This window comes from Rhynchophorus ferrugineus, unplaced genomic scaffold, assembly GCF_030347505.1.
Source record: "Rhynchophorus ferrugineus isolate W39M unplaced genomic scaffold, kcgeb_rfMv2 rfM1, whole genome shotgun sequence".
In the NCBI taxonomy this organism is placed as follows: domain Eukaryota; kingdom Metazoa; phylum Arthropoda; class Insecta; order Coleoptera; family Curculionidae; genus Rhynchophorus; species Rhynchophorus ferrugineus.
In genome coordinates this window covers 85460179-85485353 of record NW_027472580.1, presented here as the reverse complement: position 1 = coordinate 85485353, position 25175 = coordinate 85460179, and the positions used below count along the sequence as shown (strand labels likewise).

The 25175-nt window shown below is 33.7% G+C and overlaps 2 protein-coding genes across 5 annotated transcripts in view; both read left to right on the top strand.

The window, feature by feature from the left end:
- Positions 1 to 21803, top strand: part of Tsp68C (Tetraspanin 68C) — a 34486-nt gene extending 12683 nt beyond the window's left edge. The window contains exons 2-5 of the mRNA XM_076396433.1: positions 2902 to 3123; positions 16459 to 16641; positions 17852 to 18061; positions 21206 to 21803. Of these exons, the coding sequence (XP_076252548.1) occupies positions 2902 to 3123; positions 16459 to 16641; positions 17852 to 18061; positions 21206 to 21514 (924 nt within the window). The 3' untranslated portion in view covers positions 21515 to 21803. The remainder of the gene's footprint in view (positions 1 to 2901; positions 3124 to 16458; positions 16642 to 17851; positions 18062 to 21205) is intronic.
- Positions 21804 to 22740: 937 nt separating this feature from the next.
- LOC143191328 (uncharacterized) overlaps positions 22741 to 25175 on the top strand; it is a 144538-nt gene continuing 142103 nt past the window's right edge. For 2 of the 4 annotated variants that reach the window (XM_076396274.1, XM_076396267.1), the window contains exon 1: positions 22763 to 23601. The gene's annotated coding sequence lies outside the window, so the exon portion shown is untranslated. Of the gene's footprint in view, positions 23602 to 25175 lie in introns of all 4 variants that reach the window. The other 2 variants (XM_076396280.1, XM_076396291.1) reach the window with 2 other exon arrangements.

The window sequence follows — 25175 nt, the reverse complement described above, 5'->3', positions numbered from 1 at the left end:
AAACATTATTTCACCAGAGACTGAGATAGGGCCGATGGGTCCTCCTAGTTATATATCTAGATTTAAGTTATCATAAAGACAAATTGTAGGTTAGACGGAAACGACTAGTAACAATGTAATAATTAAATAATAAAAAAAAGAATTAATGATAGCTACAAGAATGTATTCATAACATGAATGCGCAGAAACTGAATTCATAACATTATTTTATATATGTAGTATATGTACTTAATGTGATTTTATATAGCTGTGAATATATCGCTTTTAAGATATTGATTAACAAACTAGAGGAACATAATTTTTAAATAATTATTATAACATTAATAGAGGCAATTAGAAATAAATCTTGGCCAATACGATATTTTTTTAATTAATACTCTTAGTGGTTCCACGATCTGACCAATATACCCTTATAAGGAAGTAATTCATGGTTTCATTGGTAACCATGGAGCTGAAAATTATGACGAACTGATTTGATGATGATTTCGAATTTTTGCATCATAGGATGTAGAATATCTCAAAACATGCACATGTTACATTCTCATTTGGATACATTTAAGGACAATATGGGAGCTTATACAGAAGAACAAGAGTAACGATTTCATCAAACCATAACGCCAGTACACTGAAAGCATTACTTTTTTAATATTTTAAAGTCTCCTTTTTATCAACGAGGGTTTATCTGGAGCGGACATAGTTTAACACGGAGTCCGAACCACGGTCCTCGGTATTAAGCCTACCGACTGGCGAGTGACCAACTTAGAAATCATCCCAGAATACATCCAGTCTTACCCAGCCTGGTTACTGGCGTGACTGGTATCATTTTCCTTGTCGGATTTTGCACTTTTGCGTAAGGACAATTACAAATATTGAACAATCACAAACATAGATTTACGACCATGCCCCAGAAGGATTCGCACCCGCGACTATCGCAACAGTAGGTGTACCGTCCAAGCCATATAACTTTGTAAGTTTTTAGCTATATAACATTTTTGAAAGCAAATATATTTGAAAGTAAAAATGTCCAATCGCACCTTTCGTTTAAGTTTGCTTACAATACTTAGCTACTATGGATCTCCTGTTATCAACCCGATGTAGATCTAAATCTAATTTCTACATTGGAAGTTTCCACTGAAATTGATAACCTCAATCCTAAAAAGGCACCTGGTATAGATGACATTTCACCTGGATTATTGAAACAACTGCCACGAAAAGCAATCATCATGTTGACATATATATTTAATGCCTGTTTAAGGCTGAAGCATGTTCCCGAATGCTTTAAGGTGGCACAAATAATTATGCTCAAAAAACCTGACAAACCTGCAGAACAAGTCGAATCTTACAGGCCTATTTCGCTACTACCTGCAATATCAAAGCTATTTGAGAAACTAATATTTAAACGTATTAAAAATTTTGTACTAATACCAGATTTTCAGTTTGGTTTTCGAAATCACCATTCAACAATCGATCAAGTGCACAGAGTAACTGCGGCTATTGAAAAAGCGTTTTAGGAAAAGAAATACTGCCCTACAATATTCCTGGATGTCTCACAAGCTTTTAATCGGGTTTGGCATTTGGGATTAATCTGTAAGATGAGCAAATTGTTACCGCGTAACTATTGTCAATTGCTGGAGTCATGTGTTTTGTCATGTGAAGAAAATTTAGAGTATCGCACGAAATGGCGTTCTCGACATTTAAAATTATTTCGGCTGGAGTTCCACAAGGTAGCGTCTTAGGATCCCTCCTGTATGTGCTCTACACGGCTGACATTCCAACAACAAAAGAAACACTACTTGGAACCTTTGCTGACGACACAATTATTATAGCAAAAGATATATCTCTGCTTAGGGCAATAGAAAAAGTGCAAGTGGCAGTCAACAAAATCTACAAATGGACGAAAAATTGGCAAATTCAACTTAATAGCTCCAAATCTGTCTACATTAATTTTGCACTGCGGCGAAATAATAAGAACTTAATTATATCACTCAATGGATGCCCGATTCGTCAAGCAGAATCAGCTAAATACTTTGGAATCCATCTTGACGATAGATTATATGATCCATCTAGATTATATTGGAAACATCACGTTAAACAAAAAGCAAAACACATTAGAACCAAAATAAAACAACTATACTGGTTCGTCGGAAGATACATTAACTTGATCTAAAATCAAATAGGTTGATTTATAATAAAATTATAAAGCAAATTTGGACCTATGGGGTGCAAATATGGGGTTGCACTAAAAATTCAAATCAACTAGTCATACAACGCTGTCAAAACAAGGTTCTTCGATTGATTACCAATGCATATCGCTACGTAACCTGCACGATGACCTGGAAATCAAATGGATTTGCGAAGTTATTCAAGATTTCGCCTTGAAACACGAAAGAAGATTACTAAATCATACTAACGTGGAAGCAATACAACTGCTGGACAGCGCGCAGGACGTCAGGAGAGTGAAGCGAACAAAGCCATACGAATTTATATAAAGTGAACTTATACATTTAGTGTAAACTATAGCTATAAGTTATTATAATTTTATAATTGAGGAATACATATTGATGTATTTTCTCGTACTCGTCTTGCTTGTGAATTAATCCAATTACATAGGAAAGATAGTGATAAATTAATTGTAAATTATGATTGTACTAAGCGTATCTAATAAAGATGTTATAAAAATAATTAAGTTTGCTTATATATATCACAATATATTAAGTAAAACCCGTGCGCAACCGGTGTTATTGACAAATTCTGAAGAATGAATTCGTAAAAAGTCAGAGCCATATTTTAAAAACGAACAGAACTAATTTACAATTTTTCTTTTTATCTTTTCAATAATAATAGTGTTAATCGTAGTAATTAACCATTATAATGCATTTAATAAATTGTTTTTTTTTTCAGGGATGCGGTTTTACGCTCGTAACTGGAGCAATGCTGGTCCTCTTCGACCCAGAACGCATCCTGCTATCGAAACTATTGGCCGCGGGACCATTTTCCGACCTCCCTCACCCGATGCTGTATTACGTCGCCATCGGCCTGGCTCTTCTGGGTCTGTCGTTGGCGGCCGCCGGTATTTTAGGCTGCTGGGCATCCTGTCTGCACAACTACTGGCTGTTATCGATAGTAAGTAGCGGCAATGCGTGCAAAATCAACGGTCTAATTTAGGAAATTAAACTGGAACCGGGTCATTAAAAAGGACGGACGACCGTTTCATTTAAAGCGGCCTCGGAGGTCGACTTATTAAAGAATAACTCTTGATGATGCTGAACGAGACTTAATCCAATTAGTCATTCCCGTTTAATTTATGACAAAGGTTGATGTTAATAAGGCTTATAAATTATTTTGTTTGTTTCGAATGTTTTTTTTTATGAAACAAACATTTTATTGATATAAGTATTAGGTGCTTGCATGTATTCTGATCATTGTTTACTTCAAAAAGTTGTTTAGAAAAATTGGTACAATATAACAGGTCAATTGAAGAATCCTCAGCCTGACATATAGATGGCACTACTAGAATTATATCCATATGTTTTTTAGTTAGCCCTAACCCTCAAGAGATGCGTGTTTAATTTTGACAGCTGTCGGATCATTAGATTGTGAATTATAGCATTTTGAGTAAAGCAACTTTTGTTATTGTGAAGAAAATGGATAAAATGGACACTGCCCCAGGAAAATCAATCATCAAGGATTGGTATGCTAAGTTTAGACGTGATGAAATGAGCACCGAAAACGGTGAACGCAGTGGACGCCCAAAAGAAGTTGTTATCGAAGAAAACATTTTAAAAAATCCATAAAATGATTTTGAATGACCGTAAATTGAAATTGAATGAAATAGCAGATTACTATACACTCGCTCTAGATAGCACCCTAAAGATATCACGAATATTTGGGTATGAGAAAGGTCTGTGCAAAGTGGGTGCCGCGCGAGGTCACTTTTGACCAAAAACAACGACGAGTTGTTGATTCGGAGCAGTGTTTGAAGATGATCAAGCGTAATAAACCCGAGTTTTTGCGTCGATATGTGACAATGGATGAAACATGGCTCCATCATTTCACTCCAAAGTCTAATAGACAGTCATCCGAGAGGACTGCACACGATGAACCCGTTCCAAAACGTGGGAAAACGCAACAGTCGGCTGGCAAGGTTATGGCGTCTCTATTTTGGGATGCGCATGGAATAATTTTCATTGCCTACCTTGAAAAAGGCGGACCATCAACAGCGACTATTACATAGCATTATTAGACCGTTTGAAGAACAAAATTGGCGAAGAACAGCTGCATTTGAAAAAAAAGAAAGTGGTACTTCACCAAGACAATGCATCGTGTCACAAGTCAGTGAAAACGATGGCAAAAATCTATGAATTAGGCTTCGAATTGCTTTCTCATCTACCGTATTCTTCAGATCTGGCCCCCAGCGACTATCTCCTGTTCTCAGATCTCAAAAGAATGCTCGATGGGAAGAAATTTTCGTCGAATGAAGAGGTGATCGCCGAGACTAAGGCCTATTTTGAAGCAAAGGACCAATCCTACTACATAAATGGTATCGAAAAGTTAGAGGGTTGCTATAATCAGTGTATCACCCTTGAAGGGAATTATATTGAATAAAAAAACTAATTTTGCCAAAAAAATGTACTTGTCAATTGACCTGTTATGTTATAATAATAAATATATTTTCTACTACTTTTAGTATCTTTCTGGCAATACGGCGATACAGTGTCGAAAGTACGATTGGCGGCTATCTAATCTTCTATCCATTTCCATACTTCTTCAGTATTTCGTATTTCGTCAAGTCATACTGCATCAATCATCAATCGATCTGGGTGTGGTCATTCAAGCTGCAACAGTGTATCTTTCACAACTCCAATGTGTAACCGAGCATTATCACGTAAGAGGATAATGTGTCTGTATTTTTTGGTTGTCGTTGTTCATTTGTTTAACTGACGTCGATAGACACCTGCAACAACAGTTTCATGAAGGGGTATGATCAAGAATATTCCGTTTCGGTATCAATGTGGATGGTTCTCCTTGGCCAAATCATTTTCAAATAGACTTTACACTTGGGATTATGACAGTTTACTTAATATTTACTTTTCATGGTCAGGCACAATAGCAGTTCATGGGTTGTTCCTGCAAAGTGGGAGTCAAACTGGCTGGTGACCGACTAAGGGCAGAATAATCCGATGGAACGGGTATCAGGTATAAATGCCCGGAACCTCACACAATGGTCTTACCTTCACCTTGCCCTGAACAAATGCTCGACAGTTTCAAAATTTAAAGGTCTTTTGGAAACATGGATAAAAGGAAGAAATTAATATGAAAATAAATTAAAGTGGAAACATATAAAGGTGGTTACAATGTGGGAAAATATGTATGCGATCGCACACGAATAACTAAACATCAGGATCAAGTAATCTGAATAAAAGGAGCTTAGCTCCTTCAAGGGAAAAGGCCTGTCCAATTAGGACAGGAAGGAGGGAAGCAATGCAGGATCACAACATCAGGAAATAAATCAAGTGGCGACCACTAGCAAGCAGAAAATGGCGTGGAAATAAAGTTTTGTGGACTGTTTAAGGTGGTTTAAAAACAGAACGGGAGAATGTCCTTAGGTATGTCCTCCTTTTTTCTGCCAATGGAAATATATTGACTAGCAGCATGCCATCGGAAAATTGAATAAAGTTAACTGGTAATTCTGTGGTAGTGATTAGGAAGCGACCGGTCGATAGGAAGGAGATTGATAGAGTAAATGTTATTAAGGGCATAGAAGGGCAAATGCTCTACTAATGGCTCCAGGATTGATGTGCTGGCGGCAAAGTACGTGCACTTGCAACTACCGGAGGTTTTCTGTGGAATTTGGCGATGATATGTGGTCGGTACGATCATGGTAACCATCCTGAAGCCTAACGGTAAAGAGGTGTGAGGCAAACCCCTATAAATTGTCAGGCACAATACATAACGCGTTCTTTTTCTTCAAAATTCATTCATCAAGAGCCACACTATCATTCCAGCGCCGCTTATTTCAATACCATTTTTGTACAACGATTTATCTTTTGCCTCAAAATATGCTTATCACCAGTTGCTGTCTACCCAGATGACGATCCTTTTGATTCCGAATTGAAGTGATGCTTTCTTTTTTGATGGTTTCACTTTAAACAGAGATTTCTCATAGCCAACGCTCATGCAATATAAAACCAACTTCGTATTTAAATCAATTATATATCAATATATCTAAATCAATTAATAGAGAAATAGGCGATGTTGCAATTAAAACCAACTGTAGAAACATTCTTAGTTTAACTTTATGGTGATTTTTTTCTTTTTTTTTTTTCAAGGATATTATTTATGGAAATAAACCATGCAAGGTAAGACCGGATGTCTTCTGGGATGATTTCTAAGTTGGTCACTGGACTGCGATTCAGAGCCCACATTAAGCAGTAGACCCTGTCCAGATAAACCCTAGTTGGTAAAAAGGAGACTCTAAAATATAAGACCTATTCTACTTTCCTAGAGTAACTACATTTATTGTATCATATTATTCATTGAAATTAGATCTGCAGTTTAGGTTTTCCACCTTTTGAGCGACTCATAAGACTATAAGAATAAGATTCGGACTGAATAATTATAGAAATACTCTTGTCGGCGACAATAGTGATAGGTTGATGGGATTTTTACGAGAGATTCATTATTATCAAAAAAATTAACTCATATGAATCGGTCCCTTAACACTTAATAATTATCGTTATTATTGTCTTATATATTATATATTAATTATTGTCTTGTGTATCCTTCAACGTTGACATTTTGCTGTTAAATAACCGAAAGCGACAAAAAAATAACAGTTGGACACGATTTTTTGCTTTAAAATACATTTTATTATTAAATATTATATCCCTGAACACTACCTTCTTTCCTTTCCTTAAACTAGTAGATTGGTGAACTAGGTTTTAGAAACAGAAACAGGAGAAAGAACCTACACTGAGCATATTTGTGGGTATTTCATAAATTCCATCACTGGAACTGAAAGTTATAAAACAATTCAAAATTCATTTTCACGGATGCTATTACTTCAATCATAATAAGTAATCAATTCGATCAAAAAGGATTTTCTATAAAGGAAAATAAAGGGTGCCGAATATGGCTAATAGGTTGGCTGTAACAACAATTTGTTCCTTAAATCACTACCTTCATTTCCAAAAAAATATTTGTTTTAGCGACTTAAAACAATCGCAATAATCTGTACATGTCTATAAAATGTAGTATCTATTTTAGAAAACTGACGAACCTAATAGCGCCACCTCTTATCAGGTGACAACATGTATTGAACAATATTATCTATATAATTAATAGAACATGCAATAAAAAATATAAATATAATTTAAACACTAATTTTCCTACATCCAATATAACAAAACCAAAAAAACTAACAAAATAAATGAATCCGATCAATTTCGGCAAAAGCAATTCCAACGATATCGACACTTTCTGAAAAAAAGTGAAATTCGAGCGTGATATCGGTCAAACGAGGATCGATCCGTAGCCTGCTCTTTGCTATTCAGCCGGCGAATCTTTTCGTTATAAAACAATTGAACATTCGCTCGAAACAATGCCGGAATAGGCGACACCGTTGACCGCTGGCTGACGTGGAACAATTTAAATTAATATTAAAGACAATAAATACTCATTAAACAAAAGAGGGAGAAAGAATTGAACATTTCCTGTTAGAGATAGATTCTAGTTCTGATTTGATTTAACATTATGGGACTCGACAATTGATGATGCTAAATATAAACGTAAATTTTGCTTCATTTGATATTATTATAACAGTCTACAATTTAAGTAGTTGGAATGATTTCATTATTTCCCATTAATGAAGCTATTGAAGATTTTTATTGAAAACAATTTGAGTTATGTGGTAGTCATAGCATTCTTTTATCATATTATCATTTGTCATTTACGTAATTATCAAGGGTTGCCAATGGGTTTGATGGGTTAAACTTTTTTTTATATATATTTTAAAGTCTCGTTTTTACCAACTAGGGTTTATCTGGACTAGACCTACAGTTTAACGTGAGTTCCGAACCACGGTCCTCAGCATTAAGCCTACCGACTGGCGAGTGATCAACTTAGAAATCATCCCAGAAGACATTTGGTTTTACCCAGTCTGGTTACTGGAGTGACTGGGATCATTTTCCTTGTTGTATTTTAAATTTTTTGCCTAGGACAATCACAAATATTAAACAATCAAAAACATAAATTTACAACCATGCCCCAGCAGGATTCGACCCTAGACCATCGCAACAGTAAGAGGGTCACTACCTCAATCACTTCTCTTATTGCCATTAAAGACACTAGAGTATCCGTATTTAGTCGATTACGGTTCTCTGCTTTTAAATTATAAGACACTACATTTTCGCTTGATCGATGTGTTGGAAAATAGCAGTAACAGCAATAAAGACATCTCAATTTTTATGTTTGGGAACAACTGTTCTCTCGTAGTGTTTTCAAGATCAAACAGTCTACCCCAGTAGCGATCACCATCAACGTTATATTCGTAAAGTTTAAGCCCATGTTTACCTAAATCCACCTCACTAATCCTTTCTCTTGGCACAATTCTTGGCATGTTCTATAGACATCTGCAGTAGCATCACTGCGTCACTTTTAACAAAAAATTTGAACCGACTTCAAAAAGTAAATAAGGAAGTCAAAAAATAAAAAATAGATTTTTAACACAAAACAAGCATTTGAAAATAAAATATGTACATAATAATCGTTGTAATAACTAAATAAAAATAATCAAAAACTGTTAAAAATCAAAATATTTTTTTTAGTGTTAGATATTTACTCAATAAATTACGTAGTTATTTTATTAAGTATTACGATGGGTGGGTTATGTACTGGTGCATCCTGTATGAGGAAAAATAGGAATAAAGAGACAATGATTGAAAATAAGGAACGGTTCAGATTCCGGGGTCCGCTACCTAACCTACGTGGTTTGACAAATATTCTAACTAAACTAGAACAACAACAAAAAGTTGTTGCCCCCGCTGGGAATCAAACCCGCGACCACCGTATGCCAGCTGAACGCTCTCATCACTATATCATAGAAGCAGGTGTCTACAATATTACTACGATATCTTATAAGCTATAGTTAGTGCTTAAAAAGCAAACTGAATGACCTTTGCACTGAAGGATTTCCGATTTTAAGGCACATCAGCTCAACAATAACATTATACAAGAATATCTAATTATTTTAGATAAAAAATATATGAGAAATCCAAAGTTGGTAATTATCCAAAAAATCTAGACAAAAATTGTCCTTTTATCATTCAGGATTTAATGCGTTTTACATCTAGGTCAGCTTGGGTTGAAATTCTGTCGGTGGACCCAAATTCTATATAATCTGTACAGGCTCACATTAAGCTCTCTGAACTTCTCGGCTTTACTGTTTTCTATGTTGATATATTCACAATAATGGAGACCTTAAAGCTTATAATTTTTCTCTATAACCATTCTAAAACAATAAAACAATACAAATCTCAAAATTCTCTGCAGACCATTGAGAGTGCAATTTCCTTACTTCCGCTAGTGAACCTCTCGATCTTAGTCATAAGGGCATACATAAATTAGCTGATATTCTCTAATAAGATTTTTCCCCATTTGTAGATTATAAGATCTGTTTTCTTTCTGTGGCAAGATCTGGTTTAAAATATTTATAAGTCCTGCAGCACCAACAGCAACGTATTTGTCTAGGAGGAAACCCCCTCTCCGATCGCAGGCTATGGATTTATGATGATTATGAATAGATTAACCTCAATGATCAACTTTAAAAAAGACGTGATCATTAAAAATATTTAATTTAATTGATCATTTTTTGTTCTGTACGATAATGATTCTTGCGATCTTGTTCTTTTTCTAATTTTTAAAATTGGATTATATAATACGCAAAGAATTTACCTTTGAAATGTTCCGTAAACAATACTGTTTTAGAGAAATCGTCTTTTGTGTCATACAATGTCGCGTATTCCATTAGAAATCGAGTGTAAAAATTCAATAGACAAACAAAATCGCTATACAGAACGGGATATTTTGCAATAGTAATTGTTAATGATTTTATTTGTATATATAGGGTGTAGTATGTATACATCTGTAAATACTTCCGAATGTTGCTACAGCAAATGGCTGGGCAGTAGCTCATTCTTTTAACCCAGTTTTGCATTACATTGTCGATTGTGTGTGAGTTCGTTTCAAGAATAATTGTTTGAGAATTATTATATCCTAAACATATCCCTATAAAATAGGGCCATTTAACAGTTAAGTGCTGGTGATTGTTGAAGCCAAATTTATTTAAATTTTTTAGTCTCCTAATAGTGTTATCGAAAACATGCTTCATTTTTACAGTGGACGTTTGATCTGTCAAAGCCATAACTGCTAGTGTTGCAAATAACAATATAACAAGCGGTGCAATGTACCCTATTTTAGTCGCTTCATGCTAAAATGTGTTAGCACCATGGTTCTCAATCCATATAAGAGAGTGGAGAGTAGCGTGGGCCTGACTTCTCGGCACGAAGTGAGTTCGAGGTCCAAAATCGTTTAAAAGTCACGGTCTTTAGGATCAAATGGAACGTTGTTCTAGTTATATCTAACATTGGTAAAACAATAAACAGATTATTCTCGTAATATTGGATCAATTGGATACAAGGATTCGTGAAGAATAGACACCATTTACAGAAGAAAGAATCGTGTTCTGTTAAGATAATGTTGTTATATTTAGTTTCCTTTGACTTCTAGTTTTTAAGAATTTCGTGAAAAGCGATTTTAATAAGCACTGTCTGGTGCGGGTCTTCCGAAAGGAAATTATCAAACCAAATTGTTAAATGTTAATAAATGGTTTTCCACTGTTTTTTTTTTGTTTTCCATCAAATTCATATATCATGTGCTCACATGTATTTTGTGACATGTGATATTCAATAACAGTTTTTCATTAAGTATATTTGAGTATATACAGGCTTATTTAACGAAAACCTAGTTTAACTACTATGCGAGCTTACTGAAAAAATTGATAAACGTATTGTTGGAAAAAAGATAAACAATAGCGAGTAACAGACACAAAGTTATTTCCTTGTAAGTCAATGCTCCGCCATACATTAAAGAGTTGGGAAAGATACACTGTTGCAGATCGGATGAGAAGTTTTGTCTCACTCAGCATACTCGCCAAATATAACCCCTTCTGATCACAACTTGTTCAAATCGATGCACCATGGCTTGGTTAGCACATAAATTCAAAATACTGAAGAAGTGCGAAATGGATTGATTGTTGGATCTCTGTCAACCAACTTCGTTCTCAACATGTTGTGGAAAATTGCGGAAAATATTTTTATTAACAGATATTGTACCAATTTTTAAGTGAAAAATTATTGGAATTCAGACACCTAATAAATAAATATAATAAATGAAAACTTGATTCGAAAGCTATTAATAAAAAATAATTTCCTGTGCATTAGATAACAAAAATATGATAATAAGCACAATGGAGAGATGCAGCCGTTGGTCGATGCTACTGATGAACGAATTCCTACATGTCTAAATAATTGCCTTCTGAAGACCGAAAGCTAAATATATAATTTATTTTAGATATCTTAATTAATATTTACAGCCATGCTGAAAATTATGAAAATGAAATTATAAAATAAAATTAAAATGCTTGTAAAAGGTGCTTAATATTTTGGAGATTATGGAAATAGAGGTAGCTCGAAAATAAAACAGTGATGGTTACGTGATTTGGCCGTTATTTATTGCCATTATATGAAATATAAAGAAATAGAAAAAGGGCTACGCAGTGTTACCTGAAGGGTCTCTTGGACAATCGATGGTGGCACGTTTAAACTGAACGATGGTCAATGACTGAATGATCCAAAACCCGGTGATGATATCCGAGATCAATAACACTATTTATTTTACACACTGTATATACGTAGAACAAACAGATCAGCCTATATCTGTTAAATACATCTCATGCTTCAACAATTGCAATTGCAAAACATCCTGTTCTATAAGTTGATTTGTTTTTTTTTTCAGGTTTTCCACTTAATCTATTATGAAACGCAAATAGAAAACAAATTGACATAAAACCATTTCTCCAAGAGAGCATTGTTTGTAGGAAACGTGATAGATTTCCTGTAGTACAATTCAATTTTCATTCTCCACACTTTCTATCGGTTTAGTAATTCAATTCAATTTCGATGAAAAAAAATTTTACTTAGGTTTTTAGAGTTAATAGACCTGGTTGAAAAGTTCTCATTTAAATATGTGCAATTCTATAAATATTTCAATAGTTTTTATAGAGATTTACATCCCCCTGATTATCAAAAAATCATTTGTTTTCACTATACTAAGTGAAGCTACCATTTAAGATTTGTGAGCAAATAATTATCTATTTGGCCACATATCTGGACTATTCTGTCCATTTTTTACTTACAATACTCGCGTTCTTTTACACTCAATACCTCAATTACTTTGTTCAATTGACTATAATACTTTAATAATTCGGTTACTGATCCCAGAATATGCAGAGCAAGACTTTATAACCATGAATGCCCCGCTTAGTCGTCGATATGAATGACTAGATTCCCTGGACTAGATCATGACTCTTTACGTTTAAGATTTAGCTGTCCGAAAGCTCTTTAGGAGTTTCAATTGGGTTTTGATCTTGCGTTTCATTATTAGTTTTTCCAATTAATATTAAAATCACCACTTTTAAATACTTTAAACTAAAACCGACAAGTTGGATATGATGGAGCAGCAAAAGTAATGAAGAATGTAATTGAATGAATAAATGTTATTTTACATGGAAAAAAATTGTTAAAACCATCGAATTTAACTGTTATAAGTTATATAAGTTATATAAGTATGAGTTATGTGCTAAGAACGACACTATTTTTGTTATTTTAAAAACGATGGATCAAAAATAATTTCGTGTTTCAATTTTACACTGCTTCTTGATGGGAAAAATACCCTTCAAGCGAAGCAATGACTTGAAAAGTGTTATAAGGACTCCACTCCATCAAAAACAACAATAAAACGTTGGTTTAGAGACTTCAAACGTGGTCGTAGAGACACCAAATGAGGTGGTAGCACCAGAAAATATTTTTAAAAATCCACAAAAATTTTTAATGAGTGAAAAGTGAAGTTGCGTTAGTTAGCTATCATCGTAAAGATATCAAAAGCACATGTTGGTTCTAAATTGCATGAACATTAGCTATGACTCTATTCAAAGTGGATGCCGCGTTTGCTCACTGTTGATCAAACATAAGATGGTGTTGATGATTCTGAGCAGTGTCTGACCATGTTTAAACGCAACAAACCGGATTTTTTGCGTTGATATGTGACAATGGATGAAATATGGATCCATGATCGTCATCTGAGTGGACAGCAACTGTTAACAGGTCTGTTTAGAAGCAAAAGATAAATCGTTCTAGAAAAGTGGTATTGATATGTTAGAGCGGCGTTGGAATAATTGTGTGCCTCTGAATGGAGATTACATTGATTAATAATTCCAATTTCGAACAAAAAAACACGTTTTCTTTGTTACATCCGGAATTTTTCAGCCTATATGTTATATGATGTCATATCTGGTCATGTCTGTAGAGTGAGGGTATATCGAATTTCAAATACTTTTAAAAATAATTACAAAATGTAACCACTATAGGGAAATATAGAACTGCAACCATTGACACCTACTGCAGTGTGCGACCTTAGAATTTAATCTAACTTAAGTAGGGTTTAATCATGATGATATATAGAAACATTTCAGTGAATGATTACGTTTAATTCGAACAAAACACAATTTCTAATGATTCAATTAAAAGACAGACATAAATAAAATAGTTTCAACTGTTGTTTAACACAACTTCATACGCAACAAAAGAGAAAACGCTTAATTAGATTGTTAGATTTAAAAGTCAGAACTAGAACGTAATTAGCAAATTAGAGATTTTTATTGAACATTTTCTATGGACATTGAAACGAAATCAACAGAAAAACTATTTAGTACGGTTTTTCTAAGATCTTCTTACAGGGGCGCTAGATAAATAATTGGTTTCTTCGATATATCAGATTAGTTAAGGTATACAAGTTATGAAACTAAAGAAACATATATTATTATGAAGGTTTTAAAACAACAAGAACTTGTATTTTACTTAAAAAACAGTTTTATTTTACCGAAGGAAGGGGGATTTTAAAACTCACCAACTTGAAAATGCAACATTTCGCCAAAAAGATGTCCCAGACGAAGATGTCTGAAATGATCACGATCCGAAAACCTGGAAAATCATCAAATGAAATAAAAGGCTATAGACCTATCTCACTTCTAGCAGTAATATCTAAGGTATTTGAAAAACTTTTCTTGAAAAGGATAAAACCGATTATAAAGAAAAAAAATGCATACACATTAGTTGTTTACAATATTAGTTTTTTGTTAACAAGCATTCGTCGATTGACCAAGTGCATGGAATAACAGATGTAATTGAAAGTAAAAGTACATGGTAAAGGTAAAAGCTGTAACATTCAGTTATATTCTTGGATGTAGCACAAGCCTTCGATAAGATATGACGGTCTAATTTATAAGCTCAAGAAAATGTTAGCAAAACAACACACTGAGCTATTGAAATCTTACATTACATCTAGAATGTTTAGAATCAAACAAGAGGAAACCTACTCTACAATAAATGAAGCTAAGGTGTACCACAAATAAGCGTATTGGGACCAATTCTTTACCTTCTATACCCATGTGGTGTACTATAATATTGGTTTGGATGAATTTTCGTTCAATAAATCTTGCAATTCATTGTCTTCAAACTTTATTGGTCTCCAGGTCAATCATTGTAATTGCAATCAAAACACCAATTGGGAGATTGCAGAGGAATATCACCATAAACTTTTAAAAGTCTTTGATGGGCTTCGAAAACATATTTCTTCCATTTAATCCACCAAAATAATGAATGTCGAATAAGTAACTAAAAAAAAATCTGTATAAATTTAATAACTTGATTAAAAACTATTATTTTATGTAGGGAAATATAAAAATCATCAAATGCAACAACTTAGACGACTAAGTTGCTACTGTTTCATCAATAGATACCGTTGATGAAAATACATGCAAGTGCCTAATATTTATATAATATTTTAATGTTATTTTAACAATATGATACAAAACCTGCAGAAATTATTACAACAAATTTAATCGGTTTATGTTGGAGCATTGAATATAAAAAATAGAGTTCAACCCCCTAAAGTCATTTGAGACTTCCCGTGACAAATATTGTCTCGGAATCATGTTCACCCAAACAAAATATTCTGGATCACTATCACTCGCGGTATTTTTCGCTAGATAATGTCAGACCACAAGTTGATAAATTGAATAAAATTTGCTGGACAAACATTGCTGATTTATTTTAAGTGCGCTATTCTATATACCTCTTCTGACTCATATCTGCTTATATATCAGCCTATAACACATGGGTTGAAAAGACCAGAGTCTAAAACATAGGTAGCACTAGTTTTACTTTATTCACTGCCCTTTCAGTTAGCAATAATCTTCAAACGAAAGCTGTTAAAATTTTATCATATTCTGCTCGTAAGTTTGTAAGAATGAATCAAAAACAATTCCGTGTTTTAATTTTACACTGCTTCTTGACAGAATACCGTTCAAGCGAAGCAATGGCTTGAAAGTGTTATAAGGACTACTCTTCATCAAAAATAACAATTGTACGTTAGTTTTCTGAATTCAAACGTAATCGTAGAAATAACGATGATGCAGAACGCAGCGGACATCCAAATGAGGTGATAACACGAGAAAACACCAAAAAATCCACAAAATCGTTTTGAATCATCGAAAAGTGAAGTTGCGTGAGATAGCTAACATCGTAAAGTTATCAAAAGAACCTGTGGTTTTATATTGCATGAGCATTTGACTATGGGGAAACTCCGTTGAAAATGAGTGAAAAAACAAGAACGTGTTAATGATTCTGAGCAGTGTTTGGCCATGTTTAAAGATAACAAACAGGAATTTTTGCATCAATATGTCCTAATGGATGAAATATGGATCCATCACTTCACTCCGGAATCAAAACCATCATCATCTGAGTGGATAGCAACTGGTGCCAGGTCCGTTTTAAACAAAAGATAAATCGTTCTACAAAAGTGGTATTGAAATGTTAGAGCGGCGCTAGAGTGACTGCTGTTTCTCTAGGTGGAGATTACGTTGATGAATAAAGCTAATTTTTGATAATAAACCCAATAGTGCATTGTCTATCTATATAACCCACTAAATAATGAGTAAACGAAAATCGTTCGGAGTTACAAACTAACTTAATTTAGACAGAATTGGACTTTAAAATAGAATTATTTTTTCGGTTATTGATATCACAATAAAATATTCAATAAACACCGTCATGTTTTTTTCAGTATTTCTTACTTGTGATGGCTGTTCTTGTCGGAGAATGTGCCATTTACGCTGTAACCTGGCTATGGCCTCAATGTATGGGTCTGGGAATCGATGCCGAAACCATGGTCAAGAGCCTTCAACGAAATTACGGTGTCAGTGGTCAGGATCAATTTACTGCTGCGGTTGATTTAGCACAAACTACAGTAAGTTTACTCCATCATAGTATTTATTTTTACTTTATTAGGTGTTAAAATTAATTCGTAGTGTTTTAAGAAATTCCTAGATAACACATCATTCTGATGTTTCTTCTATTATGACTTATCAAAAGTTGGTAAAAGTCTAAAAGCTTTGAATGTACTGCAACCCAGGAATACTGAAATACATTTTTTGTTTGCTATCTGCTGCTTCAACGACAAGAAGACCTATTGCAACAATCCCAATCGATGAAATCGTTGTCAAGAGGGATGGAACATCGACATAGATCTGATATGAACTATTAAAACTAAATGAAACTGTAACTGGAAATATTAGCTATAATACTTGTGTTGTTGAAATTTCAAATGTTGAAAAGCATTTTTCATCATTATTTTGAGCATGACACTATTGATCCGTATGTCTGAGAATATTCATATTCTCCAGATGTTACTTTATCCGACTACCTCCCATAAAGGAAGCAGTTAACTTGTATTATTGATTGAAATCACTGAGTTGATTCATGGATGACATCTAAAGTTCTCTGGCAGGATAGATAAGAAAAAGTAGTAATTAGTCCAGGGCAACTATTTTGTAAATTATATTACAAAATAAAAAATGCCACAAATTAATTATCAACATCATGTTAGACAAAAAGAAGAACAGATCAGACTCAACATTAAGCAACTGTAATAGTTAGTCCGAATATACTCTTAATTTCACCTAAAATCAAGGAGGTTGGTTTATTAGTCAGTCATAAGATGCCTATGGACCTATGGAGTGCAAATATGTGGTTGCACTAAAATATCAAACTATCTAGTAATCCAACGCTGTTAAAACAAAGGTCTTACTAATATTTATCTTTACGTAACCAACCAAGAGCTGCACGAAGTCCTCAAAATCAAATGGATTTACGAAAACATACAAGATTTCGTCTTAAATAATGAAATAAGGTTACCAAATCACAACAACATGAAAGTAATACAGCTACTGGACAACACGCAGGAAATCAGATGATTGAAGAGAACCAAATCACATGAAATTTTATAGTTTATATGTGTTGTCTTGCTTGTATATTTATGGAAATGCAACAGAATAATAGTAATAAATTAAGATTGTACTAGGCATATTTAATGTAAGATGTAATTAAAAAAAAGCATTAATTACGACGTTAATTGTTACCTGAATAGTAAATTATTTGATATATATTTTTCTTTTTAGTTCCGATGTTGTGGAATAAATTCAGCGAACGAATACGACACGTCACTATGGCGACTACAAGCGTTGGGGAAGCCGCTGGCTATTCCCCTTACCTGTTGCATCCTGCAAAATACCAACGAAAGTGCCGCTTATTTGAACCCGAATCCCGTCAATATGAGTTTATGCCAAGCTCTGGAAAAAAATATTCATAATGGTTTTAGATACACCGAAGTAAGTATTTGGAAAGTATTTGGATGTTATGGACGGAATTTGGAGTATATCGCATAACTGAATAACTGAGTCCAAATTAATTGTCTGACTCTTAAACTAGCTGGTTTTAATTCATATTGGTGTCAATATCTTATGTTATGTTCTAATAATTATTATATATAACCGTTAATTTTTGTTTATTTTTAAGATGAATTTGGTATTTACCAATTTCAATATAAAAGTTAAATATATATCGAAAATATTTGGGACTCCTATTTTAGTTGACATAAAAGCACCGCAATACTTCTTTAAATAAATATTTTTGATTGGTGTTTATTATTTTAACAACCGTTTTTATAACCATAATCAACAAACTTACTAGTTTTTTATCAATTGTTTCTTATTTCGAAAAAAGACCGACATACTTTTATGGGCACAAAGGTTACTACACCGCCATGTGTTGATTTTTGAGAATTGGCGTGTTTAATAGTTTTTATGTTTTAATATGTTTTTATATTGAATTTTGTCTAATCTTTTAAATATAGGTTTACAAATTCAATAAAAATTATAAGAAAATTGAAACGACTTCAAAAATAAATAAGGAACTCACTAAAAAGAAAAAATATAATCAAACTAAGATTTTTAAGACAAAAAAAGGTTTCAAAATAGAATATATACATAATAATCGTTGTAATAACTAAATAAAAATAAATAAAAACCTTATTTAACCTATCTACTACATGTATGTTATATTCTACTATATACACACAATTTAGCTTAATACCTACCTAAACCTATTTATCTATTTATTACAATATTATTTTAATTTCTTCAAACTAATCACTTTAAAGTCAGTGCCGAGCTCGAACAGTTATATTAAATTAGATTTGTTTTGTTCCTAATTTAATTTTGTGTATATGACACAAATTAATATTATTATTTTTGTATTGTTTGGGCTAGGCACCCACTACCACCATAGAGGCAGTTTCCTGCAATATTTCTACGGCTTTCTATATGATATGGTTAATGCTTAAAAAGCAAACTGAACGGCTTTTGCACTGAACGACTTTGGTAAACAAACCCTTACTAAAACTCCTCAAGAACCCTTGAAGGGCATAGCAGTCTGGTCCGGGTTTTCATTATCAATTTACCTAAATAACTTCAAAGTACCTATACAATTAGTTGTCTGTAGGTCCCCATAATGTTTAAAGAAATATCTTCTAACTTCTAAATACCAATAGGACTCTTTCGTCTACAGTCGAATATAGAACCTCCTCGTTTTTTGAAGTCGGCTAAACACTATTAGTTTAGAGTTCTGTGTATTTTGTGGCATTCATGTGCTAGTTACTAGTGGATAAAATCGCAAAAGTTAAACAGATTTCTCTTGAACAGAGTGCTATCTGCATTTTGAACGAGGAACCATATTTAATGGACCAATTGGAGAAAAGGTCGGAGTTTCGTGTAAAGCTTTGCATTATACTCTTACACAAATACGTACAATTGGGTAAATCAAAACTGGAAGTGATATAGACATCCCAAGTCTACAACAAAGCAACAAAGTTATAATATTATTGAACTACATCTGTGCCTCAAATTACCACAGCTTTAAATGAATCATGAGAAAGGGTCGTTTACAGTATGTTAGCCTAAGAGGATGTCCAGCAGACAAAAAATGAGACTAATTATACCAGCAATAGCGAGTAACAAACGCAAAGTTGCATATATAATAACATTCGGCAGCACACAGTATACTCACCAGACATAGCTTTGTTTGGCGGGTTACATGATTTCAAAATTATACAGAAATGCGAAATCCCCGAGACATGATGATTTCAGGCAATGCTACTATCTGATAATTTGCTTCAATTTTAGATTTGATCTAATTGTCATTAATCTTATGTATTGAGGGAAGAAAATAATTTAAACAATAATGAAATTACTTACAAAATACAAAATAATTTTTCTCAGCTTAATTTGTAAAATTTTAAGTACATTACAAACATAAAGGAAACGCTGTCATTATTATACATTAACATGAATGATAAACAGTACCCACATATTTTTTATTAGTAAACATAACCGTATTATTTAGAAACTAGGAAATTTTAAATAATATATATTTGGAATTACGCTTATTGGGCAGATAATATGACATGACAGGACATTCAATAAGTTTTGTTTTAAATTTTTATTTAAAAAATAATGTTATATTTAAAAAATATATTTTTGACAGTATTTTATGTTATTGAGAGTAACAAACACATTTTTTTAACAAAATTATTTTTTTTATTCAATATACACGGTGCATTGTCTTTGTGAAGCAGCATTTTCTTTTTTTGCAAATGCGGCCGTTTTTCAGCGATTTCGTCCTTCAAACGATCCAATAGCGCTAGGTAATAGTCGCTGTTCACGGTCCTTCCCTTTTCAAGGTAGTCAATGAAAATTATTCCATGCGCATCCCAAAATACAGACGACATAACCTTGCCAGCCGACTGTTGCGTTTTCCCACGCTTTGGAGCGGGTTCATCGTTTGCAGTCCACTCGGATGACTATCGATTGGACTTCGGAGTAAAATGATGGAGCTATGTTCATCCATTGTCACATAAGGACTCAAAAATTGGAGTTAATTACGCTTGATCATCTTCAAACTCTGCTCCGAATCATCAACTCGTTGTTGTTTTTTGTTAAAAGTCAGCTCGCGCGGCATCCACTTTGCACAGAGCTTTCTCACACCCAAATATTCGTGAATGATATGATATACACGTTCAGTTGATATCTTTATAGTGTTTGCTATTTCATTCAATTTCAATTTACGGCCATTCAAAATCATTTTGTGTTGTTGCGAAATTCCTTTTTATCCATTTTTTTCACAATAACAAAAGTCGATTCACTCAAAATGCTATAATTCACAAACTAATGATCCGACAGCTGTCAAATTTATACAAGCATCTTTTGAGGATTCGGATTGACTAAAAAACATATGGATTTAATTCTAGTAGCACCATCTATGTGTCAGGCCGGGGACTTTTCAATTGACCTGTTAAAATTTTATGACTTTAAATAAAATTCTTTGAACAAAAATAGTATTTCTTTATAAAATGAGGTTTTGTGCATTCCTTGATGATGAATACTTTTTAAATTTATATTTCGTTATTTGTTTTTCAGGGTTGTCAATTAAAATTAGAGCAGTGGTATCGAGAACACTACGTGGCATTTTTGGGCATCGGATTGGCCGTTGTCCTCGTCGAGTTCTTCGTACTTCTGAGTACCATCCTCACCTGCACCCGAGTCTACCATCATAACCAAGAACAGAAAGAAAACGCCAAGAACACAGCGCAGGATTCCGACGCCATCAACACCAAAGACAGAATATTCCAGAAGAAGGGATCTCTAACACCTGGCGCGTACAGCAACGAAACTTATGCCATGACCGACAGCTATCGGCAAAACTATAAGCTTCTGGAGAGGGCATGATGGTGGCTTAGGGGCTGTACAAAGCCAAATTACGTCTACGAAGTCAATGTAGAGTCAATGTTGTGGTAGTTACACACTGTTCCAAAGATTATATAATAATTATAATATATGTTGCTAAAGACTGCAATTCTAGTATTTTATGTTGATATTATGTTGTAATCTAGGTGTAATAGATTGTTATAAGGTTTTATTCTTTATTTTAATAGCATCTAAATCCTTTTATTATGGATTTTTATTTATTATATCGGTATTTTTCTATGTAAACGAGAAATATACTGTATTTAGTAAATTGATGTTTTTTTATTTTAATTAAATTGTCCCGTAGCCTTAATGTATTTCGATTTATCACCTTGACATTCCTTAAGTTAGTGAATATTTGGTTGCCTGTAGATAATAAAAAAAATAAATATAAAATTTAACTTATTGTATGGTTTTGGTCACAAAACTCGGCAAATAGTCGGTATTAGCTTTAAATATTTGTATAATGTTGTAATTTAGTGGAAAACTATTTTTGTATATTTTTCATTCCAAGGTTTCAACGCAATAGGACATTTTAAACTCTTTTGTTTGGATTGTAATTTGTCATAGTTGAGCTATAATTGATAATTTATCTTATAGTTAAGCTCTATTATAGTTTGTCATAGTAACTGTAAAACAGTGTATATACTCCATCTTCGTTCGAATACCTTTGTTTATACGACTAATAATTAATATCAAACAATACCAGAGCAGCGCGTAGCCAGATTTAGATTTATATAATACTTTTCGATTCTTTTTTAGAAATTGTCTATTTCTACCGTACTCATTTAGTTATGTAGAAATAAATAATATCATTTTTATTATTAAAAACGACTCTCATAGTACGATTTGAGAATTTTCAAGCTTGAAATATTTACAGGTCAGAGCGAATATCGCAAAACAAAGAGTATATTCTGTGATCGTAAGGTTATTCCTTTTTAATATCTAGTTTAATTTATATGGTGGCGCCATCTAGGCGGCAGGGCTTGTATTATATAATAATGTAAATAGTTAATTGTTTATATATTAATGCAAAATTTAAATATTTTCTTATATCAAATATGATATACATATAATTTTGCGAATATTATTATCATTGTGTAGAGATCTGCATTCTGTTTTTTGGGCGATATCCATAGAGGGCGGGAAATAAAGCTTCGAGTGTGTTTGGTTGCCTGACAGAAGCTTTATTCAGCTTTACCCTTTTGAACGCAAGCTTTCATGTGTCACACGCCATGAGATTCTTGTCGCCCCTCCGTCCCGTATCCGTCTCGCCCGTGGTCCATCGTCATTTCGCGTGTGACAGGTGGCTGCACTGGAACGCATCGAAAATGGCCGCGGTCTCAACGGAACCGAAACTGGCGATGGTGTTTTCGTCGTCGAAAGCCCTGATTTTGAAAGACTGAAGGTGCGTCTTGAGTTGATCGGACTTGTGCGTTGAAAACCGGGTTCCGTGGATTAGTTTTTAGCGAACGCCGGCCGTTCCCCGCGGAGATATACCCCAAAACGACAGTTGGTTTGTTTTTTTCCGTTTATTATTGCTCGTTTGTCAGTACCATAAACAAAAATATTCGTACTTAGGGTCAAGAGGTTAGATATTTTTAAAATGCGTACGGTTTCGGAGTTGTGACTGTTCAGGAACGTTGGTGTGTCGTTTATTCTACGGTGACTGTGTTGCAAAGTGACAAAACAAGACCTTAGAGACCGTTTATCGTACCTTTTTGAAACCCCCAGTCCGATAACTTTAATATCATCAACAGTTTATGTCTTCGTCCAGTGTTTTTCGGTAAAATATGCCCAGTTAGAGACAGTTTTGCGTTCCAAGTCAACTGACAACACAAATCAAACTTGACTCCACCAGCGGACATGCACAGAATCGGTTTGATCTAATAACAGTGTTCGTGCAATGTGACAAGAGACCAGTGTCAGATCAACACACTGGATCGAGGTGGCTCTGGACCAGGGGGTTGCCTCGACGGCGGTGGGACGATTCCCTCCGTCGTCTCTCAGCCCCCAGGACTGCCCCAGCTTCATGCTGAAGTCACCCCTAAGCAGGCCGTGGTGGAGAGGTACGCTATAACCATTTAATCTTCCTCCCAGGAATAACGATATAATAGTAAATTCCGACCTTGTTTGAAAAAGAGAGATAGTTGCGTCGATTATTCGAATTATTAGAATTTTTTTCGAAAAGTCAAGGAGGATTGGGTTGAATAGTTCCAAGGGAAACTGATAAAATGTTTACTATTAGTAGATGCTATTTTGCGCTATAAATATTAGCGGTATAGTGGAACGTCATGATATCGAACGGATTTTTATTCCGACTTTGCAACAATCCCCTATTTGTAAAGTGATTTATCATTTTTGGCCGTTATTCACGCCACCTCACCCTTCTCATTCATTCCGACAAGAGATATAATAGTAAGACCTACTGTTAAAGCGCCTGTTACATGCTCTATATTCACCAGCAAGTTTTTAAAAAATCCCATTCAATTTGAATTGAATTTACGTAAATTGCGTAAGGAATACAGAACAGTCTAATTAGTTTTTTTATTAATGATATCTCTCTGATATTTTAATTATATTTTTAAAAATTACTTGAGACACAACTTTATGATTATAATTAATTTTGTTTGTGACTATATATATATTATTGTGGAGTGATCTGCGTTGCTGATAAACATCGTACAATTTCTGTTTATTTTAAGCATCAAGGGGAGTTTTCTTCTTGATAACCCTAAACACACCCTTCAACTACCCTAAGTATAATTATATTCTCTCGTCATGTAATATTGCCTTACAATATTTGACGTATTGTGAATATGCACAGTTGTCAGATTATATTTTAATTCCTTATATATCGTGAAAAAAACTGAATAACGAGTGGTAATAAATGGTTTATTTAAGAAAAATAAAGCAAACATTGATTATGTTCCACTGGAGTTCATCGAATTACGGCGTCGTTATCACCTATATAATATTATGCAGGCACGAACACTTGCTTTGAAAGGATCGGAGACAGATGAGACGATACAAAATAATATGTATTTTACCTAAAATGTTTTGAGAAGGTCAGGTACTTATTATATAACTCTCGTATTTGAAAATATTTTCTATGGTTTATTTGTACCGAGAGATCACCAATACATGACTTAAATTACTGTGTAACACCCAACAAAAAAGATATCCCGGATAATATTTTAAATATTTTATTATTGGGAATCATCTTTCTTGTACGGTTAGGACACAGTTCTATTTCAACGTCGTCTCATTTAATACTCAGAATTTCAGGTAGACCGTTGAATCGGTTGTGGATTATTTTCACATCCTTTTATTAAATGTTCTCTGTCTTTTAATTCTAACTCGATGTTCAGTTTGACTTTAAATATTTTTAGTAATAGTTAAATTATTTTTAAGAGCTTATGATTATAATTCATTATATTTTAGTAAGCAAAAATCACGAAGTAAAATAAAATACATCCATTTGTAGAGTGTATTTACATCAATAAATCATGTTTATTTTGTTTATTGATATTGTAGTAACATAATAGGTCAATTGAAAAGTCCCCGGCCTACCACAGTAAAACACATTTTTTTGGCAAAATTAGTTTTTTTTATTCAACTTTCAAGGGTGATTCACTGATTA